Here is a 23,724-nt window from a genome sequence, read left to right as displayed (position 1 = left end):
CTCTCCATCCCCCAACACGATGGGATTTGGAGGGAGGACGTCTAGGAAGTAAGTAGGTTTGGATGAGGTCAGGAGGGTGGGGCCCCATGATGGGATTGGTGCCCCAGTAAGAAGAGGGCGAGAAGCCAGAGCTCTCTCCATGTGAGGACACGGGAAGAGGGCCCTCACCAGAACCTGAACTCACTGGCACCCTGCTCTCAGACGTCCAGCCTCCAAAGCTGTGGTAAATAAATGTCTGTTCTTTAAGTCAGTGGTATTTTGTTACAACAGCCCGAATGGACCAGGACAATCATTCTCCTTCCCCCACTCCCACCCTTTTTTTTTTTTTAATGTTTGTTTATTTTTGAGAGAGAGACAGCGCAAGTGGGGGAGGGGCAGAGAGAGAGAAGGGAACAGAGACTCTGATGCAGGCTCTGTGCTGAGAGCAGAGAGCCCGACGCGGGGCTCAAACTCACAAACTGCGAGATCACGACTGGAGCCCAAGCTGGAAGTTTAATCACCTGAGCCACCCAGGTGCCCTCCCTTTTCTTAAACAAAGATTTTTTGGCTAAAAAGAATGTCACAGGGGGCACCTGGGTGGCTCAGTCAGTTTGGTGTCTGACTCCTGATTTTGGCTTGGTTAATGATCTTGTGGCTTGAGCCCTGCACAGGGCTCTGCACTGTCCCACAGGGAGCCTGACTGAGATTCTCACCCTCCCTCTCTCTGCCCCTCCCTCGCTTGCGATCTCAAAAATAAACGAACATTAAGAGGTGCCTGGGTGGCTCAGGGGGTTAAGCGTCCGACTCCAGTTCAGGTCAGGATCTCGCCGTTTGTGGGTTCGAGCCCTGCATCAGGCTCTGTGCTGACAGCTGGAGCCTGGAGCCTGCTTTGGGGTTCTGTGTCTCCCTGTCTCTGTGTCCCACCCCTGCTCATGCTCTGTCTCTCCCTCTCCCAAAAATAAACATTAAAAAAAAATTAATGAGCATAAAAAAAAAAAAAACAAACAACGTATAGGAGTAGAAACTTTAACATACTTTCCTGGTGCTACACAGCCTCTCGGGTCAGATCGATCAGACAGGAGGACCACATCTTACCTTTGACGACATGCATATAGTCAAAGGTCGAACCCCCCAGCAGCCTGCCTTTCTGCGCCCCGAGTCACATCTCTGCCTTCCCCGTGTGATGGGGCCCACGAGCAGAGTGAGGAAACAGGAGCAGAAAGGCAAATGAGGTTTCTGGCAGTTCCCGGATACAGGGAGAACAGGTGACACCGCTGATTTTGCGGCTAATTTTTGCCATCGGGGCCGAACTGCCTGCCGTTCAGCTCCTGTCTGGAATAAGGGGTCAAGGCTCCACGTCAGCCACACCAGCACGTTCAGAAAATGGACTTCTCTTGGTTTTCTGGACCGGATTTGGGTCAACCCGATGGGATTTCAGACTGCCGGCTGGTCTCCCGCACGACAGCTCCTGGGGTGTCAGGACAGCATTCAGCAGCGGAATTATCAACAGTTACCAGGGTCTGGGGTCTCCGTTCCTGGAAGTCAGAGCCCAGCATCTCATGGCACTGAACCGCTCATCGGCCAAAACTGGCCGACTGACTGCCTGAATGAAAACACACGCCTATGCACTCAGGAGCCGATGTTCCAGAAAACGGAGTTCCTAGAAAGCCAAGGACTTCAGATAAAAGATTAACCATCCGGGGGACAAGAGGATGGAAGTATGGCAGCGTATCTCCCCCGAGTCAAAACGTAGTTGGTTAGCAGGGGCACAGAACAGGTGCTCAGGAGTTTGGGGGCATGATCGTGCTTTCTCTGCGACCTCACCTTGGTCTTCCCCAGCTGCCACTCGCTGTTGGACGAATCGTAGAGCTGCAGCAGGGCCGTGCACTTCCCCCGGATGTCCTCGGGCACGGCCACGTTCCTCATCAGCACTTTATACCTGCAACAGAAACACGCCCGGCGTCACCTTCCTACGACGGCTCTCTTCCCGGCCCCTCGGAAAAGAAAGAGCATCTATTCGGCCCTGCCTTGCCTTTTGTAAAAATCCTGGAAGGGCCTTCGGACCGCATACCCGGCTTTCCGGATCCTCACCGTCTCCAGCATCCCCGAGTATCGCAGCTGGTTTAGCACAACCGCCTGGTCAAACTGGTCTGGCATCTGAAACATGCGAGACGGGGACGCGTTAACGAGGCCACCCTGTCACCGTTTTGCACACACAGATCCAGACACACACACACGGAACCTGCACAAAAATAGACTAGAAAGTGAACCCCACCCCCAGGTACCCATCACCTGGCTTCAAGGGCCACCACCTTGTCAATCCTGCCGGCTCCCTCCACGAGCCCTTACTCCCCGCCCTTGAATTCTCTGAAGTCCTAGACTTCACATCCTGTCATCGATAAATACGGTCAATACCATTTCTTAATATAACCACGACACCACTGTATCTTAACAGAGACCGATAACTTCCTGGTATTAATATCCACGTGCAAATCTCCGTCTTAACTATCATAAAACATACAACCATGTTTCATACTGCTTTTCAAAGAACCTAAAGTGTCATCCAGATGTGACTTTATTTACGTTTTGAACTTCATTTTCAAGGCACTGAAAGGGATTTTTTTCGTCAGAGACTATAGTGACCCAGTGAGGGGCTGAGGGAGGGGTGGGTGAGGTTGGGGGTGGGGAGTGGGGAGAAAGAGAGTGCACCAGTGGACCAAAGAGACAAAAATGAAAAAGAATTGTAATTTTCTCGGTACCTAGTCAAATACTCCATTTATTCACGGTTCTACACGATGCTCACTCGGTAAATTAATCCCAGAAAATGCAAACCAAACACAAAAATCAGACCAAGACTTAATGTTCTGAAATGTATTCTCCTATCCACTCAAGTTACCAAACAAACTGGCAGTGAAGACAGGACAATAGTCTTTCAGAGTAAAACCCGAAAGTAGGCCATTTCCCACTTACGGCCTTTTGGGCAGTGACTTGTTTTTTAATCTAAACAGCCGTCCCCTTTAATTAATTTGTATTTTGTTATCCTACACAACTGTGAACAAAGTGACTGAAAACCAGGGCCAGAGAATGTAAGTATATTGTTACAAAGTGCAGAAAGAAGAAAAAAAAAAGAGAAAGGAAAGTGACTTAAGTTTGCGATCCCCATAAAGGCAGTCATTAACACAAATTTAGGCTTAAAGCCATGTTATCCTGTACACTTCCCAAACTAGCTAAGAATAAATGTGAAGAATGTTCTGCAAATCTCCCCTACGGCTTTTGATGGAACAGCCTGCCATCATCTCCAGCAGGCTGACTTCTCTTATATTTAATTTAGTTTCTTCTACAAACAATGTGGTCAACTTGTCTTTACTCAGCAGTATTCTGGCCGAGTACAGCCAATAAGTTAGGGCAAACATCCAAAAAATTGTGGCTCACTAGTTTTTCGTCTTCGTTATTTAAACATTCTTAGAAAAGAAAAACATAAAAATACAAAAACAAAATTAAATTACCCTTGGTTACTCTTACACCTATCGTTATGTTAAAAAAAAAAAACAAGAATGGAGAGAGGCAACAGTTCTGGAAGTATTTGGTTAAAATGCTTCTGTTATATATGTTTGGGAATATAATCTGAACAGTTGCAATGCACGAAGATTAGCATAGAGCTAAAATTAAAAAGCACGGAATAATGCATCAGACTTAGTCAACTTTGTTAAATTCGTAGTCAAAGACACCTACTAATTTAATATTTAATCACGCGACGCTCAAAGACTTTTCTCGATCCCTCTCTCAAGCTCTCCCCACTCCTGACCCATACTGTTTCTCCTCGCCTCTTGTCTTCCCATCCCCATTTAACAAAGTCCACACGATTCCTTAGCTCGGCACCAGTTCCTAGAACGTCCTAAAAAAATATCACAAAAGTGACGCCCCATCCAGAAAGTTCGGCCACACTCACCATCTTCAGCCTCTCCGAGGAACATTCCACCTTCAGCTTGGCTCTCGGGCCAAAATTCATATGGAAACCGACAGCCACACTGACCTTTCCGCCACAGCTAAAGACACTGAACAATAATGAACACCATTCCTGTGCTTTAAAAAGTGCTCGGTCGCCATGACAACCCCTTCCATTCTGGGGCTAATTAGTGTGGTGTGGTTGTAGGATTTCATACAGCCCAGGGAGGGAGGGAGCCACCAGGAGCGGCCACTCTTTCCAGGCTCCCAGCGCGATTGTGTTTCTGCCCCTTTCCTCGTAATTTAACCAGGGAAGGGGGGACCCACAGGCAGATTGTCGCCACGGGCAACCCACACAGCAATTGCGAGGAGGGGGTAAGCCTGCATTTCCACTGGTTGGTTCTCTTTTTAGTTTCAGCGTCCTTCCCCGGGGAATTTAATGCTCAAAGATGACACAGCTGGGGGCTGGACAAATCACAACTTAAAGGCATGTTCCTTTCAAAACTTCACCAGTGCACATTGGTCTTTGCTGGTAACTAATTTCCCAGAACCAGAGTCCTTGCTGACAGAGACTGCCTGCAAAGTAGGAAACGGGGAAGTTTGGATGGCAACCCGTAACATGGGCTTTGGAAGGAACAGCTATAAAGCAGGAAACCAGCTGGTCTTTAAACACCTGTTATGTGCATGGTTCCATGAATCACGCTCGAGGAAGATTAAAAAAAAAAAAAAAGTGGGGCTAGATGATTTATTTTTCCCTTTAATCAACATCCCCCACCACAGTGGTGCATTTGTTACAGCTGATGAATCCGCACTGACACCTCATCACCAGCTAGGGTCCCCAGTTTACATCACAGGGCTTAGTCTTGTGCATTCAAAGGGTTTTGATGTGTAAGGACATACACCCACCATTAGAGGATGACGCAGTATAGTTTCTCTGCCCTGTAAGTCCTCTGTGCTTCACCTACTCATCTCTACCCCTCCCAAACCCCGGGCATACACTAATCTTCTCACTGTCTCCGTAACTGTTGTTAAACATTTAATTTTATCATTTTTTTCTTATTGTTTTTTAAATATAACTTACGTCAAGTCGGCTAACATACAACGTATACAGTGTGCGCTTGGTTTCGGGGGTAGATTCCCATGATTCATCGCTTACATACAACACCCAGTGCTCATCCCAACAAATGCCCTCCACAATGCCCATCCGCCCTTCTCCTCTCTCTCCCGCATCCCCCCCCATCGACCGTCAGTTTGTTCTCTGTAGTTAAGAGTCTCTTATGGTTGGCCCCCCCTCTCTGTTCGAAAACTATCATTTGATTTTTAAAAAAGCAGTTCTACGGGGTGCCTGGCTTGCTCCGTTGGTTGAGTGTCTGAGTTTGGCTCAGGTCATGATCTCACAGTTCGTGAGTTCAAGCCCCACACGGGGCTCACTGCTGTCAGCAGAGCCTGCTTCAGATCCTCTGTCCCCCTCTCTCTGCCCCTCACCAACGCTCTCTCTCTTTCAAAAATAAATGAATATTAAAAAAAAAAAGTAGTTTTAGGTTCATAGCAATTGAGAGGAAGTTACAGAGACTTCTCTTAGGCCCCTGTCCACACACACATAGCCTCACAGGGCCTGGATTCTGCTTCCCAGGACCCTTAAACTTGGAAGGGTGCTATGTACACCAATCCTCAACTCCTCATATAATAGAAAGCTTAATATGAAACCATATCAAAAATTGAAATTAAGTTCCTTGGGAACACAGAAGAAAGAAAAGCATGAGGGGCTACAGGTGGCACATAATTGGAACCCAGGTCTGACCCGGAGTTTGGGCTCAGACAGCTTCTATTCACCGCTGCAGGGGAAGGGGCGGTCCTCACACGAGGCAGAACCATAGCTAAGAGGCAGAAAGAGAAGCCGGCATGGCCAGTAGGCAGACTGGGACAGAGAGGGGCGCAGTGGAGCCGGGCTGCTGTGCTTCCTGCGTCCAACGTCAATGGCAATGGTTTTTAAGATAAGGGGCCAGTGGAGGCTTAGAGCACGAGATGAATGCGGTCAGACCCAGGTGTAGAAGGATCCCTTCGCGGGCAGCGGCAAAACCGGAAACAGGACCAGACGGATCGCCAAGTTATGTTTCGTGCACATCAGGAAATAGCATGCAGCCATTAGATACAAGACCCAATGACAGATGTACCAGTTGACTCTCTGTCCTTTTTGCAAGGTTGAGAAGCGATGCAGAGAAGTATGTATACGACGACCTCACCACCACAACAAAAAACAACCCAAAACCAAAAAAAACAAACCCCCTATTTATTAGGTGCCCACGATTACGCAGGCACACCTCACTTTATCCTGCTTCACAGGTACTGTGTTGTGTGTGTGTGTTTTTTTAAACAAATTGAAGGCTTGTGGCAAAGCTGTATCAAATCTGTCGGCACCCTTTTTCCAATAGTATTTGCTCACTTTGTCTCTGGGGCCCGTTTTGGGAATTCTCGCGATATTTCAAACTTTTTCGTTGCGATGATTATGACTTGCTCCGAGCTCAGATGATGCTTTGCATTTTTTTCTTTTTTAGCAGTAAGGCATTTTTAAATTAAGATAAATACACTCCCCCCCCCCCATTTGTCTATTTCCCTTTTCTTTATTGCACACTCAATAGACTACAGTATAGTATAAACCTAACTTTTCTATGCATTGGGACACCAAAAAATTCATTTGGTTCGGTTTTTGTGACGTTCACTTGACTGCGGTGGTCTGGAACCAAAACTGCAGTATCTCTGAGGTATTCCTGCCTAAGTCTAGATACCACACGTGCAGGAGAGCACAGGAAGACACATGCTAGCTCGTTACCTAGTAGGCGGCTTACGGGTGCCGGGAAGAAAGACTGCTAAGAAAAGAGAGAATGAAAAAGTTAGGCTGCGCTGAAAGAAGGAAATAGCCACATATATACAATATGACTATTCTTCTACGTGGCTATAGGTTTTTGAAGATATTTAATGAATAGTATATATATTTTTTTACAAGGTAAAAAACCCAGATATCGAGTAGAATCTGTAAGTCCTGCATGGAATAGAGCGAAGAAGGGAAAGAGAAACAGGGAGACCCAAGTGCGAAGCTACTGGAAGGATACTTTAAAGTAGAAACAACCTAAATGTCCATCAACAAATGAATGGATAAGGGTGCTTGGCTGGCTCAGTTGGTACAGCATGCGACTCTTGATCTTGGGGTTGTGAATTTGAGCCCCACATAGGGTGTAGATTACTTTAAAAAATATTAAAACAAACCCCAAGTGAATGGATAAACACAATATAGTACATCTATTCACACAATGGCATATTATTTGGCCACAAAAAGGAATGAAGCCCCAATATGGGCTATGTGAAACATTAGAACTTTATACTAAGCGGAAGAAGCCAGTCACAAGAGACCATGTGCACATTATTGGATTCCATTCATGTGACATGTCCAGAAAGGTAACTCTGCAGAGACAGAATAGAGGGTGTTTAGGGCTGGTGGAAACGGTGGGGGCAAGGGGGGGGCAGGGGGAGCAGGGGGGGCAGGGGGAGCAGAGGGAGGGGATAGCCAATGGTAGGAGGTTTCCTTGTGAGGTGATGGAAAAGTTCTAACACAGCAGTGATGGTTGCACTTATCCACGAATATACAAAAAAACCCGAGACAGGATCGAATGTATTTAGTTTCAGGTGGTTCAATTATTAAAAAAAAAAAAAAAAAATCAGAAAAATTTTTGGCCCCTACAATCTTAAAAAATAAGATTTCAGAATTCCTAGACAAAACAAATGACTGATAGCAGAGCGTGCTAAGTAAGACCTCCCCTAAATCCCATTACAAGTAAGCCTGACCTTCTGCAGCTTCAGATCGAAATAAAGGGCAAGCGAGGTGCTGATCAACAGGGACCCAGGGCAGGGGAGACGCTTCACAACTGGAGCCAGAAATAAATGCATTTAGAAGTTAATGCATCTGATTACCCTGAACATTACCTCGCCCTTCATAATTCTGTAAATATTGCATAAAGATCCTAAGAAGTATGAAAGCAGACTTGGAAATAGCTGCCTGTCTGCAGTTCAAGGACACTCAGTCTGTGCTTACTGCAGAAAATGCAGTGAGTTCATGATCGGTGCATCCTCAAAGGCCTAGTGTTTCTCTGCATTTGAGAGATCTCTCAGAAACCAGCAGAGGAGCCCTGAGAAGTCAGGCAGAGTGGGAACCCGGCCTGCCACCCACGGGCCCAAGGGGTTTGGCGGGGGCCGGCTGGTACTTCAGGGAGAAGATACTTCTCTACTGGGGGGTCAGGGTGATTAGAAGGGTAGAGGATTCTATTTTGTAGATGAGGAAACTACAGTGAGCAAGTCTCCATGACCTGGTCAAGCTCGTTTTAATACTTCCTTAAATCAAAGAGTTAGAAAATTAAGTCTCAAAGAGCTTAGCATTCCCAAAAACTAGTATATGAATCAAAATTGTACACAACAGGGACACCTGCCTGGTTTGGTCCATAGAGTTTACGATGCCTTTAAAAAAAAAAAAAAAGTTTATTTATTATTGAGAGAGAGATAGAGAGACAGAAGATGAGCATGGGAAGGGCAGAGAGAGGGGGAGACAGAATCGGAAGCAGGCTCCAGGCTCTGAGCTATCAGCATGGAGCCCGAAGCAGGGCTTGAACCCACAAACTGCGAGATCATGACCTGAGCTGAAGCCAGACGCTTAACCGACTGAGCCACCCAGGCGCCCCGAGCTTGCGACTCTTGATCTCGGGGCTGGGAGTTCAAGCCCCACAATGGATACAGAGATTGCTTAAAAAGAAGATCTTAAAAACAACAACAAAAAACGTGTACACATCATTTTCCTACCGAAGTGTTATAAAATCGGGGGCGTATTTTCATAGGGTACAATTCTCAAAGGAATACGCTGCAAACTTCTTCAGGGAAAAGATGGGGATGGAGTCTAAGCAGAAAATGGGCCCTACATCCCAGGAGCATCCCATCTTCCGGGAATACAGAGACATCTGAGGATGTCAGCATTAGGAGAGGCCTCAGGGACCAACCTGCAGGTGCTGACTTGGTCTAAATACAGATGATGCAATCATCACAACTTCAAGGGGAACGTAGATCAGAAACTGGTTCACCACGCTGTGAGTTCAGCCACATACATCGACATGGCTAGTGAAGAGAGAAAATTTCGGAAAATGAAATAGCAAACTGTGAGCACATCCATCTTTGGTCACTGTGGTCCCATTAACACAGGTGGTGAGAGGCTGATGACATCCTTATGAGCCTCAGATGACGAACAGACCGTGCAGTGTTCTCCGACCCACTCACGGTTACACCTACACTTGCATTTCTTCTTCCCTGGGTACCTGCCATGGCCGGATGTTCCAGAAGAGTCGGTACACAACAGTGCACAGACACACTCGGAATGCACTGAGCTACACCCCATGGAACAGGCCCACCTGGGATAACGTACTTCATAATGACGACTTTTGCTTTAATAACAAATACCAAATACAACTAGGTAACTCGTGTGGATGCCTCTGAACACTGGCTACAATTTATTTCTAGAATGAGCCCTTCCCTCCCTATTTTGGAAATACTTAAATTACTCAAGGTATTAATAACTAACCACTTGACAGGGTCATAATGTCTTGAAGATGAGGTAAAAGCGGACATTATTTCTTAATCCGTCAAATGTATTTATTAAGGACCTTCCAGGGGCGCCTGGGTGGCTAAGTCGGTGAAGCATCGGACTTTGGCTCAGGTCATGATCTCACAGTTAGGGAGTCCAAGCCCTGTGATGACAGCTTGGAGCCTGGAGCCTGTTTCACATTCTCACTCTCTCTCTGCTCCTCTCCCCCACTCTCTCTCAAAAATAAACAAACATTAAAACAAACAAACAAACAACTTTCCATAGACTGAGGGCAACCATACGGGTAACATCATGCAATGCACCTGTCCCTCTCTGGACTCAACCAACGCAGGCCTCGCTTTGGCTCCAATCTGCTTAGAATGCAACATGGCGGAGAGCCCTAGGCCCAACGATCTAGGTCCTCGGAGCACAGAAAAATCAGACAAGATCTGAGCGTCATACCAACAAGTGCCTTACTGCTGTTAGCAGCTTAATAGAAAAAAAATTTTAGCTTTCTATCTTATAGGAGTTAATCTCCCACCCCTTCGGGTAGACTGTTTCTCCAAGTGAGTAGTATAATATTCTAAAATTAAAGAGTTCTACTTTTTCTCGTATTTTTTTAATGGATCCTGACCTTGTCTTTGTTCACAAGTTTGAGCCCTGCATCCGGCTCTCTGCAGTCAACTCAGAGCCTGGAGCCTGCTTCAGATTCTGTGTCTCCCTCTCTCTCTGCCCCTCCCCTACTCAAGCTCGGTTTCTCTCTCTCTCTCTCTCTCTCTCTCTCTCTCAAAAATAAATAGAAACATTAAAAAAGATTTTTTTTAATTAAAACAAACAAATCCTACTTCCAATAACCCTTCTTCAACTTTAGAAAATCAGAGATTGCAGAAAAGCTTGCTAGGTCGATTATGTTACACTAATAACACATCATTCCCACCCCTATAATGACTGAGAGAGTCTTACAATAGGGCTCCTGTCCACCTTACTCATTAACCAAAAAATAAATAAATAAAAATAATTTAAAAAGATGCCACGCCTCTCAATCTTTATTCGCTGTGCTCGCTACATCAGATTCCCAAAAGCAGTTAATAAATATTGAACAGAAGTTTATCGTGCTTTGAAGAGTTTTCAAAAGCATGGTTACTAAAGCAGCCTATATAATCTTCCTGACCTTGAACAGGCAATAAACAAAAGCCAATTAAACCAGCAACAAAACTTCTTTGTACGTAATTACCTCTGTCATTTCACCCTGGGCTGTGACACATTTTACACAGTTGTTGCCACTTGCTAATTTTCACATTTTGAGCCAAGAGGCAGAAACCAAATTCTCCCAGGAAAAGAGGCAGCCCCCCCCCCGCCCGCCCCAGGTGAGGAACAGGAACCAACTCGGTCACGTGACTGGCTAAGGCTGCCAGTCAGTCCTGGAGGTCAGAGTATAAAGCGTGGAAAGTTCTCCCTCACCAAGCACAGCCTTCACATTACTGAAGCGCAGTCACCACCCTGAGCAGGAAAAGCCAAACTACGACAGCGGGAAGCTGCTGTGTTCACCTCAGATCCATGCAAACGCCAACTACTCAACAGGAGAGGAGCTAGAACAAGTAACACACACACACACACACACACACACACACACACACACACACACACACAATCCTCCTAAGCCATAGCTTTAGCCAGCACATACCAAACTGAGACAAACCTTCCATTTCACATTCAAGGGCCCACAATACGGCTCCAGTCTTCCATCCAGTCAGCTGGAGCCAGCCCCACCACCAGAATGTTCTGTTGTCTCCCACTGTTGAGTTTCATGGAGCTTTGAGGGGTCTCTCAAACATAGCCCCCTCAATAAAGAAATCTGTTCCTAATGCATCTGCCAACATCTGTCACCTCCCTTTCCTTGGTGGCACACGTGCAACTTGCCTTAGGATGTGACCTTGACCATGCACTTTTCCACGTCATGCATTTCTGCACGTCCATTAGACATATCTATGTGAAGTCCCCATTAGGTGATGCATTCTTTCAAGGGAGGAGCTGAATTTTATGAATTCATAACTAAATTGGACGGGACATAAGATATGTATACACTTATACTACTGTACTGCATAAATTAAATTATGGGGGTGCCCGGGTGGCTCAATCAGTTAAGTGTCTGACTTCGGCTCAGGTCATGATCTTGTGGTTCCTGAGTTCAAGCCTCATATCGGACTCTCTGCTGTCAGTGCAGAGACTGGACCCTGTTTCGGATCCTCTGTCTCCCAGTCTCTCTGCCCGCACTCGCACTCTGTCTCTCTCTCTAACATAAACATACACACGTACATACATAAAACTATGGTTCTGTTTATAGCAGTTTCCAATGTACTTATTCAGCAAGGACATAGAAATATTATCAGAAGACAGTACATAAAAGGAAAAACGGACAGTTGGATTTCCTTAAAATTAACTTCTCTCTGAAAGACACTTGTTAAGATAATGGGAAGACAAGCAACACAGTGGGAAACTATTTTTGAAATACTTATTTGAAAGAATAATGTATCCAGCATATAGAAGGACACTTTGCAGTGAACAATATGAAAAAAAAAACAGTCCAAGTTAAAAATTAGGGAAAGACCTGGACACATCATCGAAGGAGACATAGACATGGCTAATAAGCATATGGAAAGATACTCAACAGCAGTTGTTTCGGGAAATTGCAAATTAAAATAACGAGATAGCACCACACACCTGTTAGAACGATTAAATCCAGAAAGCCGACCCAACGATGGGGAAGATGCGGAACAACAAGAATGCTAATTCGTAGCTGGTTGGATGCAAAATCATACAGCCAATTCGGAAGACAGTTTCTCACAAAGTTAAACACAGTCTTAAAAATGATCCGGCAATCATTCTCTCAAGGATTCAGCCAACGAACTGAACACACGAAAAGCCGCAAGTGACTGTTTGTAACAGCTTTATTCATAACGGTCAAAAAAAACCTAGAAGCAATCGAGATGTCCTTCAGTCGGTGAAGGGACAAATAAACTGTCCATTTATCCATACACAATGGATATTATTCAGAGATTTATAAAAAGGAGCTATCAAGTTCCCCCCACGACACAGAGGAACCTTCAATAGTCCGTGCTAGATGAAAGCAATCTGAAATGAGCATACGTATGTACGATTTGATTCCAATTATATGGCATTCTGAATAAGGCAAAGCTATACAGAGACAGTATAAACTCCAGGGGTCACCAGGGGCTCGGCAGGGAGGGATGAATAAAGCACAGGTGAAATTTTGGGTGGGTGAAACTATTCTGTATGATACTGTAATGGTAGATACACGACGTGATACACTTGCCCACATCCAGAGAACTGTAAGCACAGGAGTGAAGCTTGGAGGACCCCAGGAAATAATGCGTCCTGTCACAAAAGAATCTAGATGTATTACAAATCCATGACCCAAGCTCACTGAAGGACTGGGGGCGGGGCAGCCTTAAGTAAATGTGGAAACGGGCTCTGTAAGACTAGGGGCAAAGGGAGCTACACAGGTGAGCGCAGGTGGCTCAGCAGGTTGAGCTTCGACTTCGGCTCAGGTCGTGATCTCGCTGTTTGTGAGTTCGAGCCCCGTGTCGGGCTCTGTGCTGCCAGCTCTGAGTCTGGAGCCTGCTTCGGATTCTGGGTCTCCCTCTCTCTGCCCCTCCCCTGATCGTACTCTGTCTCTCAAACAATACACAAACAAACAAACAAACAAACAAACAAAAAAGAAGCTACACATAAGCACCGTAAGTAGTATAGCTGATGGAGTTTCTACCCTCGGAATACAGGTCACAATTCTCATACTCTACAATTAAATGGATGGCAGGTGGTTGGAGTCAGGTTTTTCACTGTTTGCAAGAGAGAATGTTTGCAAGCAAACCTTAATAAAACTAATTCCATCCAACTAGATTTATGAAAACAGCAGAAAAACTCCATTCTTTTTTTAAGTTTTTAAGTTTATTTTGAGAGAGAGGGAGAGTACAAGCAGGGGAGGGTCCGAGGGAGGGAGGGAGAGAGGGAATCCCAAGCAGGCTCCTCATGGACAGCATGGGGCCCAATGCGGGGCTGGAACTCACGAACCGTGAGATCATGACTTGAGCTGAAACCAAGAGTCAGGTGCTTAACCGTCTGAGCCACCCAGGCACCCAGAAAAATCCGATCTGATGTTGGCTTACTTGGCACTCTAAAAGCTGCCAGCCACGAGGTCCCAGCCGTCCTCAAAACGTGCTTCTATAGCACATGCCCAAAACACAGTTCAACATCCAGTTATGTTTTTTAACTACTTATGTGACATAACCAGAACGTGTTTCTATAGGAAATGGTTCAGCTCCAAAATATGAAGTAACTTTCCAATATAGTTTGAGGACAGACGTAAAATAAATGGGGAGATAAAGGCAGGTTCATTTTCTCCATTAAGTTGTTGTTAAATACCAGAATAAGGCATCAAGGTTTTTTTTCTAGTTTATTTTCTAAAGAGAGAGACAGAGACAGAGACAGAGAGACAGAGAGACAGAGAAAGCATACGTGCACGTATGTTCAAGTTGGGGAGAGGCAGAGAGAGAGAATCCCAGGCAGGCTCCACGCTGTCAGCATAGAGCCGGACATGGAGCCCGAATCCACGAACTATGAGATTATAACCTGAGCCAAAATCAAGAGCCCAGCGCTTAACCAACTGAGCCACCCAGGCGCCCCCAAAGGTTTTGTTTTTTTTAAATCAGAAATATGGAGAAGGCATACAATGAAAATCCTGTGTGTCTGCGTATGTTCTATGCACACATAAACATACAACTGTGTGTGCATTATATCCACACCTATGAGCACTTACAGGTAAACACCCACTTTGTTTAAAAAAAGGAAGAAGAAGGAGAAGAGGAAGGAGAAGAGGGAGGAGGAGGAGGAGGAGGAGGAGGAGGAGGAGAAGAAGAGGAGGAGGAGGAGGAGGAGAAGAAGAGGAGGAGGAGGAGGAGGAGAAGAAGAAAGGCATTTTGGTTTTCTCCCCTTCAGGAAGAAATCCCTGTTAGGACACACAGGTGTCCAACATTCTTTCCATAGTTATACAGCAACATCACCACCAGAAAGCATTACATCAGCTCCCTAAGTGAGGACATTTATGTGGTTTCTAATCTTTGCTGCGTTCTCTTCAGCTTTCACTGAATGAAAGGAAATAAGAAAGGGGAACAGCAGAGTCCCCACACGAGCGAGTCTCCTGGAGGTGTGGACATCCATCCTGGCCCTCCAGAGTCCCTCTGTCTCATGGCGAATGCACTCCTGTACTTCTGACGGCCGATGGCTAGGCGCTCGGAGACCTGGAAGGTGACCACTCCCATGTGGAGCTTTAGAACCCCCCCCCCCCCACACCTCTAAGGAAACATGGTTACAGAGACAACATCACACTGCGGGACGCCCTCAGCTCCCATCTACATAAAGTGTCACTGTTGGTTTGACACTCTCATCAGTCAGAAGGTAATTACCGACCAGAAGACTCTGGTGACTTAATTCTGTCCATTTTCTACTACGTTCTAGTGTGTCAGACCATGGAAATTTGGGAGTTTATCTATCACACTATGTAATAGGGTCATTTTCATAGTATTTCTAGTCCAAAGGATGGAGAGAAGTCTTCAGGGATGGGTTGTGATAAAAGGCTGTGTCTTAAACCAATTTAGTAACAAAAATAGCAGCTACTACTCACTGAACAGGGGCCCTGGTTCCACCAATATATTAAGCGTCCTACAGGCAACTCTCTCAGTCCTTCCAACCGCCCTATGAATTACACCAGCCCATGATATCAAATTAAATGTGCAATACAAGGCAAAGAGAGACAACTCTTCAGGAAATGGGACTAGCTAACATTTGCACGGCACTTTGCAACTTCCAAAGTCCTTCACATACACGGTAGCACGTGCTGTTCTCCGCCACCCGGTGAGGCAGGCAGTGCAGCTGCTAGTATTTTCATTAAACAGGTCCAAAGAATGGGTGACGGAGCCACATCAACAGCAGTTACCGGGACAGGCACCACTTCTAATATCGGAATCTCTGCAGGTTCTGCGATCGAGTCCCCAGAGGGCAGGGCTCCTCCCCTCGTCAACAAGTCCACGTCCAAAGGGACGCTGTGCCAGCAGCTGCTATGATCCCCTGCGGGTGGCCGATCAAGTTGACGTGTTCCTGTTCTGGTCTGTATTGATGAATCCTTAATGGTGGTGGTGGTAACGATAGTGAGAATCCTACGTGTAGCAACAATGAAGGCTCATGTACCAGGAACTTATCACATGCCAGACATTACACTAACTTTATAACGTTAGCTTGCTTTTGCTTTTTTTTTTTAAGATTTAATTTTACTTATTTATTTTTTTGAGAGAGAAGGCACAAGTGAGTGAGTGACCGAGAGAGAGGGAGAGAGAGAGAAGCAGGGCTTGAACTCACAAACCGCGAGATCATGACGTGACCTGAAGTCAGATGCTTAACCGACCGGGCCACTCAGGTGCCCTTTAAGATTCTATTTAAAAATTTTATAAGTAATCTCTCTACACCCAACGTGGGACTCGAACTCACAACCCGAAGATCAAGAGTTGCATGCTCTACCGACTGAGCCTGCCAGGCACCCGCTTTTAATTTTAGCAACTCTATTAAGGGACACACCTAAGGCACAGAGAGAGCAACTTACAAAGAGTCACAAAGCTCTTGTGAGACAGAACCAGTCTCGGGGGGGGCCCAAGCCAGCACTACAAAGAGCTAGGCTGCACCGTCCGCCCTGCGAGGGCCAAGTTCAGGAGGCGGGGTGGGGAGTTCCTGTGGTTCTTCTAAAGTTTTTATTATTGAACAACGGCCTTTGTTTCCTGGCACGTTTTTCCTGAATATTCTTGAATGAAATTCATCACAATAGCTATATCTTGGTAGCAGACTTCATACCAAAACAGAAATGAACTTCTGAGGATTAAAAGTCCAAGGAGACAATACACTTAGCTAGGGCAGGGGTTGGCAAACCGCGTCCTGCGGGCCACATCCGGCTTGCCACCTGTTTTTGTAAATACGGTTTTCTTGGAACACAGCCATGCATTGTCCGTGACTACTTTCACGTGACAATAGCAGAGCCTAAAATATTCACTGTCTTGCCAGTTGCAGAAAGAGCACGCGGCCGACCACTGAGAGAATGAAAAAGCCCGGCAAATAAGGCACTCCCACGGTGCAAACCGAACTGCGGTCTGCACACAATTATATATCCAATTTCCCAAAAATCAGCATGAAAAACATCGGAGAAGCTCTCATTAATAACTTTGAAATGCATCCCGTGTTGGAATAACATTTTGGCTATGCTGGGCTACAATAGATTATTGAAACTGATTTCACAAAAACCCAACTTCTTTTAACATGACTCGCATTTTATTTCTACTGGACAGTGTGGCTCTACTAAATCAGGCTGAGCCTCTGACTCTATGAGGGCTTGGAGCAAAAGAGCAAGGCTTAACATTGTAGTTCTATTTGCACTGATACTTGGAGCACAGTTTTATATAAATGAACTGTCAGACTATTTTAATGCAAGGCTTATACAGAGACCGAAATAAAATATATTACTTTGCACACAGTATTCGTGAATCAAAGGTGAAAAAGACGCAAATACTGTGAAAGACACCCCATGAGTATTTCACACAAGGCTCATGATTCTAAAGAAATCAGACGTGAGGAATATCCATTAATTTCAAATAAAGTGCGAGCTGCCAACAGACTTCTCAGACAACAACAAAAAATGCACGGATTTCTTTTTTTCCTAATATATTTAGTGTCTAAAGTCACTCCAGAAGATTCCTAGGCCCTTCAGTTGGTTTTATTTTTGACAAGCCATTGAACCCAGCATCTCCAGCCCCTATGGTAACAATAAAAAAGGGCACCACTGGGGGAATGTGTAATAAAGCTAGATGGGAACAGGCCAGAAAGAGGGCACTCCGATCTACTTTCTCCCTCAAACCTGGCCAGTAAATGCTTTAGAAAGGCTACGGCTCACGGCCAGACCCCTGGGTCCAGAACAAGCACTTTGCCTCTCATTGTGTCTGTAGGACGTTGGCTCATTTGAATCGTAGCTACCATTGTGCCCACATCACGTGCCTGCTTCCCAACCCCACAAATAGCCTGAAAGCCACCGGTATTTAACGTCTGGTCCAACGCTTCCTTGCGTTACAAGAATGCAAACCTGCCCCTGTCCACAGCTTCTTTCTTCCATTCTTATTCCTTTCCGGTTTCCTGCTTTTAACAAGAGCGTGCACCTGCTGCTCTGACTTCTGTTCCTCTCCAGGGCCGTGGTGGAGAATACAGCACACTGTGGGGTTTCCTTCCCTCCTTTCCTGCACACGCCGGATGCAGACGCCCCCAACTCTGCCTCCCTCTGGGCCATGACTTCCCAGGAAAACCTGCAGGAAGTTCTCAGCCTTCAGGCCTGCACACCAGACCCCTCTTGGGGGACAAGGCACCTGGGGCTTCCCTGTGGCCACCCTCTGCCAGTCATGTGGGGAAGAGAGAAAGCAGCGTGTTTCTGCAGAAAGGGAACCCCTGTGATTGTTAAAAGGAGAGCTGGTATTTAATTATTACGGAAGAGAAAAGCTATGGCCTTCTCCTTGATTTAAAAGTGAAACAGCAAACAATGGTATTTAATATTTAAATGTGGGCTGCTCTGCACAGATTTTTCATTACCTCAATCAAATCTCACACAACCCTCTTTTTTTTTTAAATTTTTAAAAAATGTTTATTTATTCTTGAGACAGAGTCAAGAGTGTGAGCAGGGGAGGGGCAGAGAGAGAGGGAGACACAGAATCGGAAACAGGCTCCAGGCTCTGAGCTGTCAGCACAGAGCTCGACGCGGGGCTCGAACCCACGAACCGTGAGATCGTGACGTGAGCCGAAGTCGGCCATTCAGCTGACTGAGCCACCCAGGCGCCCCTCACACAACCCTATTAAGGCAAGGGAGGGGTGCCAGGAATAGGATTTCCTTATGTACATGAAGGAAGTGAATTGATACAATTTGAGTGTCTTGTCCGAGGGGGTGTGGCTGGTAAGCATCAGGACCTGGAATGAGATTCTCTGCTCTTTTTTCCTTACGGAAAAGCCAGAAGGGCATCACTCCGAGCGTGGCTGGTGACAGGTAGCAGTTCATGATGAGCGGGACCCCCTGAGAGTCAGCCCTCAGGAACTTACAGCAACAGGACACGGACACACCATCAAATTACCAGTCCACAACAAATTGGCAATCATAAAAAAAGAACTGCTCTTTTGCCACAGTGGGAAAAGTGCTGTTCTAGAATATTCCAGTGACAATGTTGGGTAATGTGTTCTACAATATACCAGTGACAATGCTGGGTAGCGTGTTCTAAAATATGACAGTGACAATGTTGGGTAGTGTGTTCTAGAATATTCCAGGGACAATGCTGGGTAATGCTTATGAGAAATTTCCTGATAACCAAGCATACACAAATCTGTTAGTACCACATCAATTTTGCATTAAGTACTAGATTCATTTCCCTTTCTATTGTTTAGTATCAAATCAGGGTCAATGAATAAGGTGAGTGTATTTATCGAACTCCTTCCTCAAAACCGTTACAAGTGTAAAATGTTCAGAGAATCTGATCTCACATCCCTGCTAAAAGCTCTCTGAACTGTACACAAGATACATCCCAAGTATTTTTGTATTTCCCTCTTTCCATCTTCATCCTCTCCACTCCTCACTTGTGGTTTTATTCTCTGATGGGGCCCATGAGCCCTCCCCTGCTAACGGAACTCCCTCTGTATTCAGGGCAGCCGTCCTGGGAATGGGAGGTCATTCCATGCCCACCAGGCAAACCCATCCACTCTGCCAGATACGCACTCTCCCAAGCTTCTTGTGGGGTGTGGCTCAGCCACAGACCCTGTCTGGTCCTCAAACCAAGTAAAGAAACCAGCACCGAGGAGCTGGGAGGCAAACCCACGGAGGGGCTCCTGGGAAGATTTTTCCTTCCTAAGCCGATTCCTTTCACAGGTTAATATTTACTCTAAGAGAACAAAGTCTCTGTTTTCTTTATTCAGAGATGGATGGATCCCAAGGCGGCACACAGGGACTCAAAACCTAGCTGTTAAAAGAACTGAATGAAGATATTCTGTGAAGATGGGATGGTTGCCCCTATGGCAGCCATTTTGCAACCTTGAAGAAGGACCAAGAGAATGGAAGACACATTGACGCGAAGCCCCAACACTGTGGAGCCTCTAAACAAATGCTTATTAAGTGTGATACTTGTACATATATACTGAGTCGGCTGAGTTACTGTGTCTTGTTGCTTAAGAGTCAAGGTTTTTCCAAAGGGAGACTGAGGGGTGGCGAGTGTGTGTGACAAGCCTGTATGATCACTGGTTAGATGGAAGAGATCCTGGGAAGGAAGGAAGGAATACCCCTGGGAAGGAAGGGGCACCAGTGGGGAATGGGCTTAGGCTGCAGAAAGATCAAGATCCCTGGTAGAAATGCAAGGTTGCCGTATAGCTTAAAACGCTATTGTGGTGAACACGGTAAACTTCAAAAACATCCAGAAGGCACATCAGCCGCACGGCAGAAGTCAGCACCGACAACACGAACTGGTACGCGATACCAAAGCCAGATGGCCATCACAGAGCTGTGGTGGAGTTCAAATCTAGGTCAGAGAAGTCAGAATCAAAGACAGAACGCATGGACTGAGCACCTGTGGCCAGAGTGAGAACCACGAGTTGGTGGCCTCATGGGAAGCAGCCAAATAGACAAGAGGCCTGGGACAGGGCAGTTCTAGGAACACAGCACTCAGAACGTCGTGAGAACCTCACGGAGGGAGGGAGAAACGGGGCACTGTGGAGGAGGGCGGCGAGTTGGCTAATGACAGATGTTCTCAGTCCTCTGCTGGATTAAAAGGTGAGGTCATGCGCTGGAGTGGGAAGGTTGACATCAGGGTCACGAGCGTGGGAGGGCTTGGAGGGCAGGGAGGTCTCCTCCTCCAGGGCGGACACAAACATGTCCTAGAACCAACCAGAGCACATTTCTTGGTATCATCCAGCAACATGGCAGAATCAGAGAGGAGAATGTGGGTTAGTGAGCCAAGGGACCAAAGCAAAGCCACAAGTTCATAACCAAACCGCTCTCCTCCCTATGTGGGCCACTGTTTCAATCTCTGGGCTCATGCAGTGATCATTCAAAGCAGGCTACTTATGATCTGAGCACTTTTAAAATATGTATGCTGTGTTCCAATCGAAAAAAATGTAAGGCCCACCAGTGAATCCAACTGAGGCAAAAAAAGGACTCCAGTATGAATCCATAGGGGAGACAAAGAGAAACTAAGGGGCTGAGGTCCGGGCCACGCAAAGAAAATACATTCCCTCAAACAGAGTAAAAGCAATAGAAGGATGAGAGGGTGGGCTGGAGGGGCCAATTTAAATTCTGAATTGGTCATATATATTTAAAATTAGAGGTTTGGGAGTTCAAGATATACCTGGATGTATAAATCGATCCTGAGAATCAACTAATGTGTGTTGAAGGAGATGCAGAAAGAAAACAGAGAAATGGGGGGGGGGGGGGCTGGAGGTGGAGAGGGAGACTACAGGTTTGTTCTAAACCGACCACAGACCCCAGTAAAGACACCAGAAGGTCCAACCCTCAGCATAACTCCCATCTGGAAATCCTCATAAAGCAGCCTCCCTCTTGGGTATAATCTGTTGCCATTTAATCTAATGAATGTAATTAAACCCTTTATCTTGCTAAACTAAAACTCAATCTCACACAATTCATCACTGTTCTATTTCAACTTCTCCGTCCACCATATTGAATAGGTCATAGGCCCCTTTATTCACGCTCGCTCTGAAAAATCATGGCGAGAAATACAAATTAGGAGGGCAGCTGTCTCTCTTTGTAGATGTTGGCAAGGAGGCGCCAATCAGTCACTAAAATACTAGAATAGCTGTGGAACGTACTGAGTCACTCACACAATCACCAAGGTTCTGCCACTGCTGTAAGGATGCTGAGTTCGAAAAAAAGCAGGGGATGGGGAAGAAAACAAGGGGAACAGGTGCCAGTGGCCCTACATCCTTCAGTGTCCATAGCCTGGAAAATCTGTCAAACTGGCATCTGTAATGCTTGGCCAGAGCGATTATTTTTATAATGCTATTTCAATAGGTACTAAGATACACCACAATGGGAGCACGAATTAGTGCACAGATAATTATCAGGACAATATACTGTGTGGTTGCTTGCTTTAAGGTAATTGAACTTCAGAGACAAAAAAAAAAACAAAACCCACAACTTCTGAGCCACTGGAAGATGAAGATCATTTGCCATACTTAAGTTTAAAAGCAATTTTTATTTTTTAAGTTCGGACACAAGAGGAGAAAACTGGTTCTGAGAGACCACTGCTACAAAACCAAATTAGGAATGAAGAGTTTGAACAGTTATAAGAAGTACGGAAATGGGGCGCCTGGGTGGCTCATGGCTCAGTCAGTTGGGCATCCGACTTCGGCTCAGGTCATGATCTCGCGGTCCATGAGTTCGAGCCCCGCATCGGGCTCTCTGCTGACAGCTCAGAGCCTGGAGCCTGCTTCAAGTTCTGTGTCTGTCTGTCTGTCTGTCTGTCTCTCTCTCTGCCCCTCCCCCACTCACTCTGTCTCTCAAAAATGAATGTTAAAAAAATTTTTTTAAAAAAAGTATGGAAATAAAAATGGCAACTCAGAAAAATATACGCACCAAACTGGAGATGTCAATTATTAGAAAGAGCAGGATTTCATCAGAATCATGTTAGCTGAGAGCTGGAAGCGGTGTGAGAATCACCCCATCCCATCACCTCATTTACCCAGGAAGAGATGAAGGGATGAAGCAACCGCTCTACGTTCGCTTAAAACAATACAGCTAAGGAAGGAGTTACTCTTCGGTAATGGATGCAGCGGACTTATAAACATCCATGAACACTGGCTGGGGTATCAGAAAAAAATGTAACAGAATTTTACTTGAAAACGGTTCAGTGCAGCCTGTCCTGAGAGAAACGGTCACGGATTTGCAAGACCTTCGTAAATTCTACTTATGTTCTAGAAGGAAAATGAAGGCTTGGTGGCAAGGGGGTGCTGGTGAGCACAGCTTCCTAGGAGTCCTTTCTCTTGCTTATTCATGTATTAAAGTGGCTGTTTGCAAGTCATAATGGGAAATTAGCCAGCCTTAAACACAGCCAATATCTGTTAAGTATAAATTAGGAGCACCACAAAATATTCCACTGAGCAGTTGAGAGTTGTTAGGCAACAAGAGGTCAGGCAATGCTCAAAGGCCAGGTTATTCCCATCCCCGGGGCCTCGACAGAGTCCCAAACACTGCAGCAGCCAGACCGAGGGCCAGGCTTCTGAACTGTTTGGCTCAAGATGCTTAAATTTGATGCTCCTCCCCCACGGTCCCCCAAATGGGGAAAGAGCCTAATGTGTGATGGGCTGCACTAGCTCGTCCGTAGCCTGGCACTTTGCTTTAAGGCACTGATGCCTGAGAATCCATATGAAAGAGGGTTTTAAGTTGAACACTAGTCCACTAAGCAAAATGGTAAATAAATAAAAGGGATATATACAGCGAACAAACACGTTCCTAAATCCGAGGCCACAGGAAAACATGTATGACAATAAAATGCTCTTTTCTCTTCACCTCTCTCAGAAGAACACATCCATCCACTTCCTTTAGCGATCCCATTTACTTCAACAGCATTCCCCAGTTCTGGATTTAAAGAATAGTTTTCAGTGTTCTTTTCCCACAAATGTACCTTTTTCTACATTTGCTTTAAAACGAATGTATGTCCTTTATAAATTCTGAGGGTGCGGTGCCAACTTCAGTAAGTGGTGAAGAGACACGACGGACAGACAGGTCAGGGAGCCTGGGTGGCTCAGGCGGTTAAGTGTCCAACTCTTGATTTCAGGTCAGGTCATGATCTCACAGTTCGTGAGATTGAGCCCTGCGTCGAGCTCTGTGCTGACAGTGTGGAGCCTGCTTGGGGTTCTCTCTCCCCCTCCTCTCTCTGCCCCTCCCCTGATCATGCTTTCTCTCTCTCTCTTTCAAAATAAATAAATAAACAATAAAAATAAATACAAAGGACAGGTCATGAGAGGAAATGAACATCTCTATTTGCTGGGACAGCCACACAATTACCATCGATGGTCTCTCCCAAGAGACGTTCGTT

At 45.8% G+C, this 23,724-nt stretch overlaps 1 protein-coding gene across 4 annotated transcripts in view; it reads right to left on the bottom strand.

Moving 5' to 3' along the window:
- MYO10 (myosin X) overlaps positions 1-23,724 on the bottom strand; it is a 229,275-nt gene that overhangs the window by 39,473 nt on the left and 166,078 nt on the right. For all 4 annotated transcript variants that reach the window (XM_023239408.2, XM_023239417.2, XM_023239414.2 and 1 more), the window contains 2 exons: positions 2,012-2,136; positions 1,804-1,918 (listed from right to left, as the gene is read on the bottom strand). In XM_023239408.2, the coding sequence (XP_023095176.2) occupies positions 1,804-1,918; positions 2,012-2,136 (240 nt within the window). The remainder of the gene's footprint in view (positions 1-1,803; positions 1,919-2,011; positions 2,137-23,724) is intronic.

The sequence above is a fragment of the Felis catus genome, chromosome A1 (assembly GCF_018350175.1).
Source record: "Felis catus isolate Fca126 chromosome A1, F.catus_Fca126_mat1.0, whole genome shotgun sequence".
NCBI lineage: Eukaryota > Metazoa > Chordata > Mammalia > Carnivora > Felidae > Felis > Felis catus.
The sequence above is the reverse complement of the archived record's forward strand: the minus strand, read 5'-3'. Positions and strand labels throughout refer to the sequence as shown.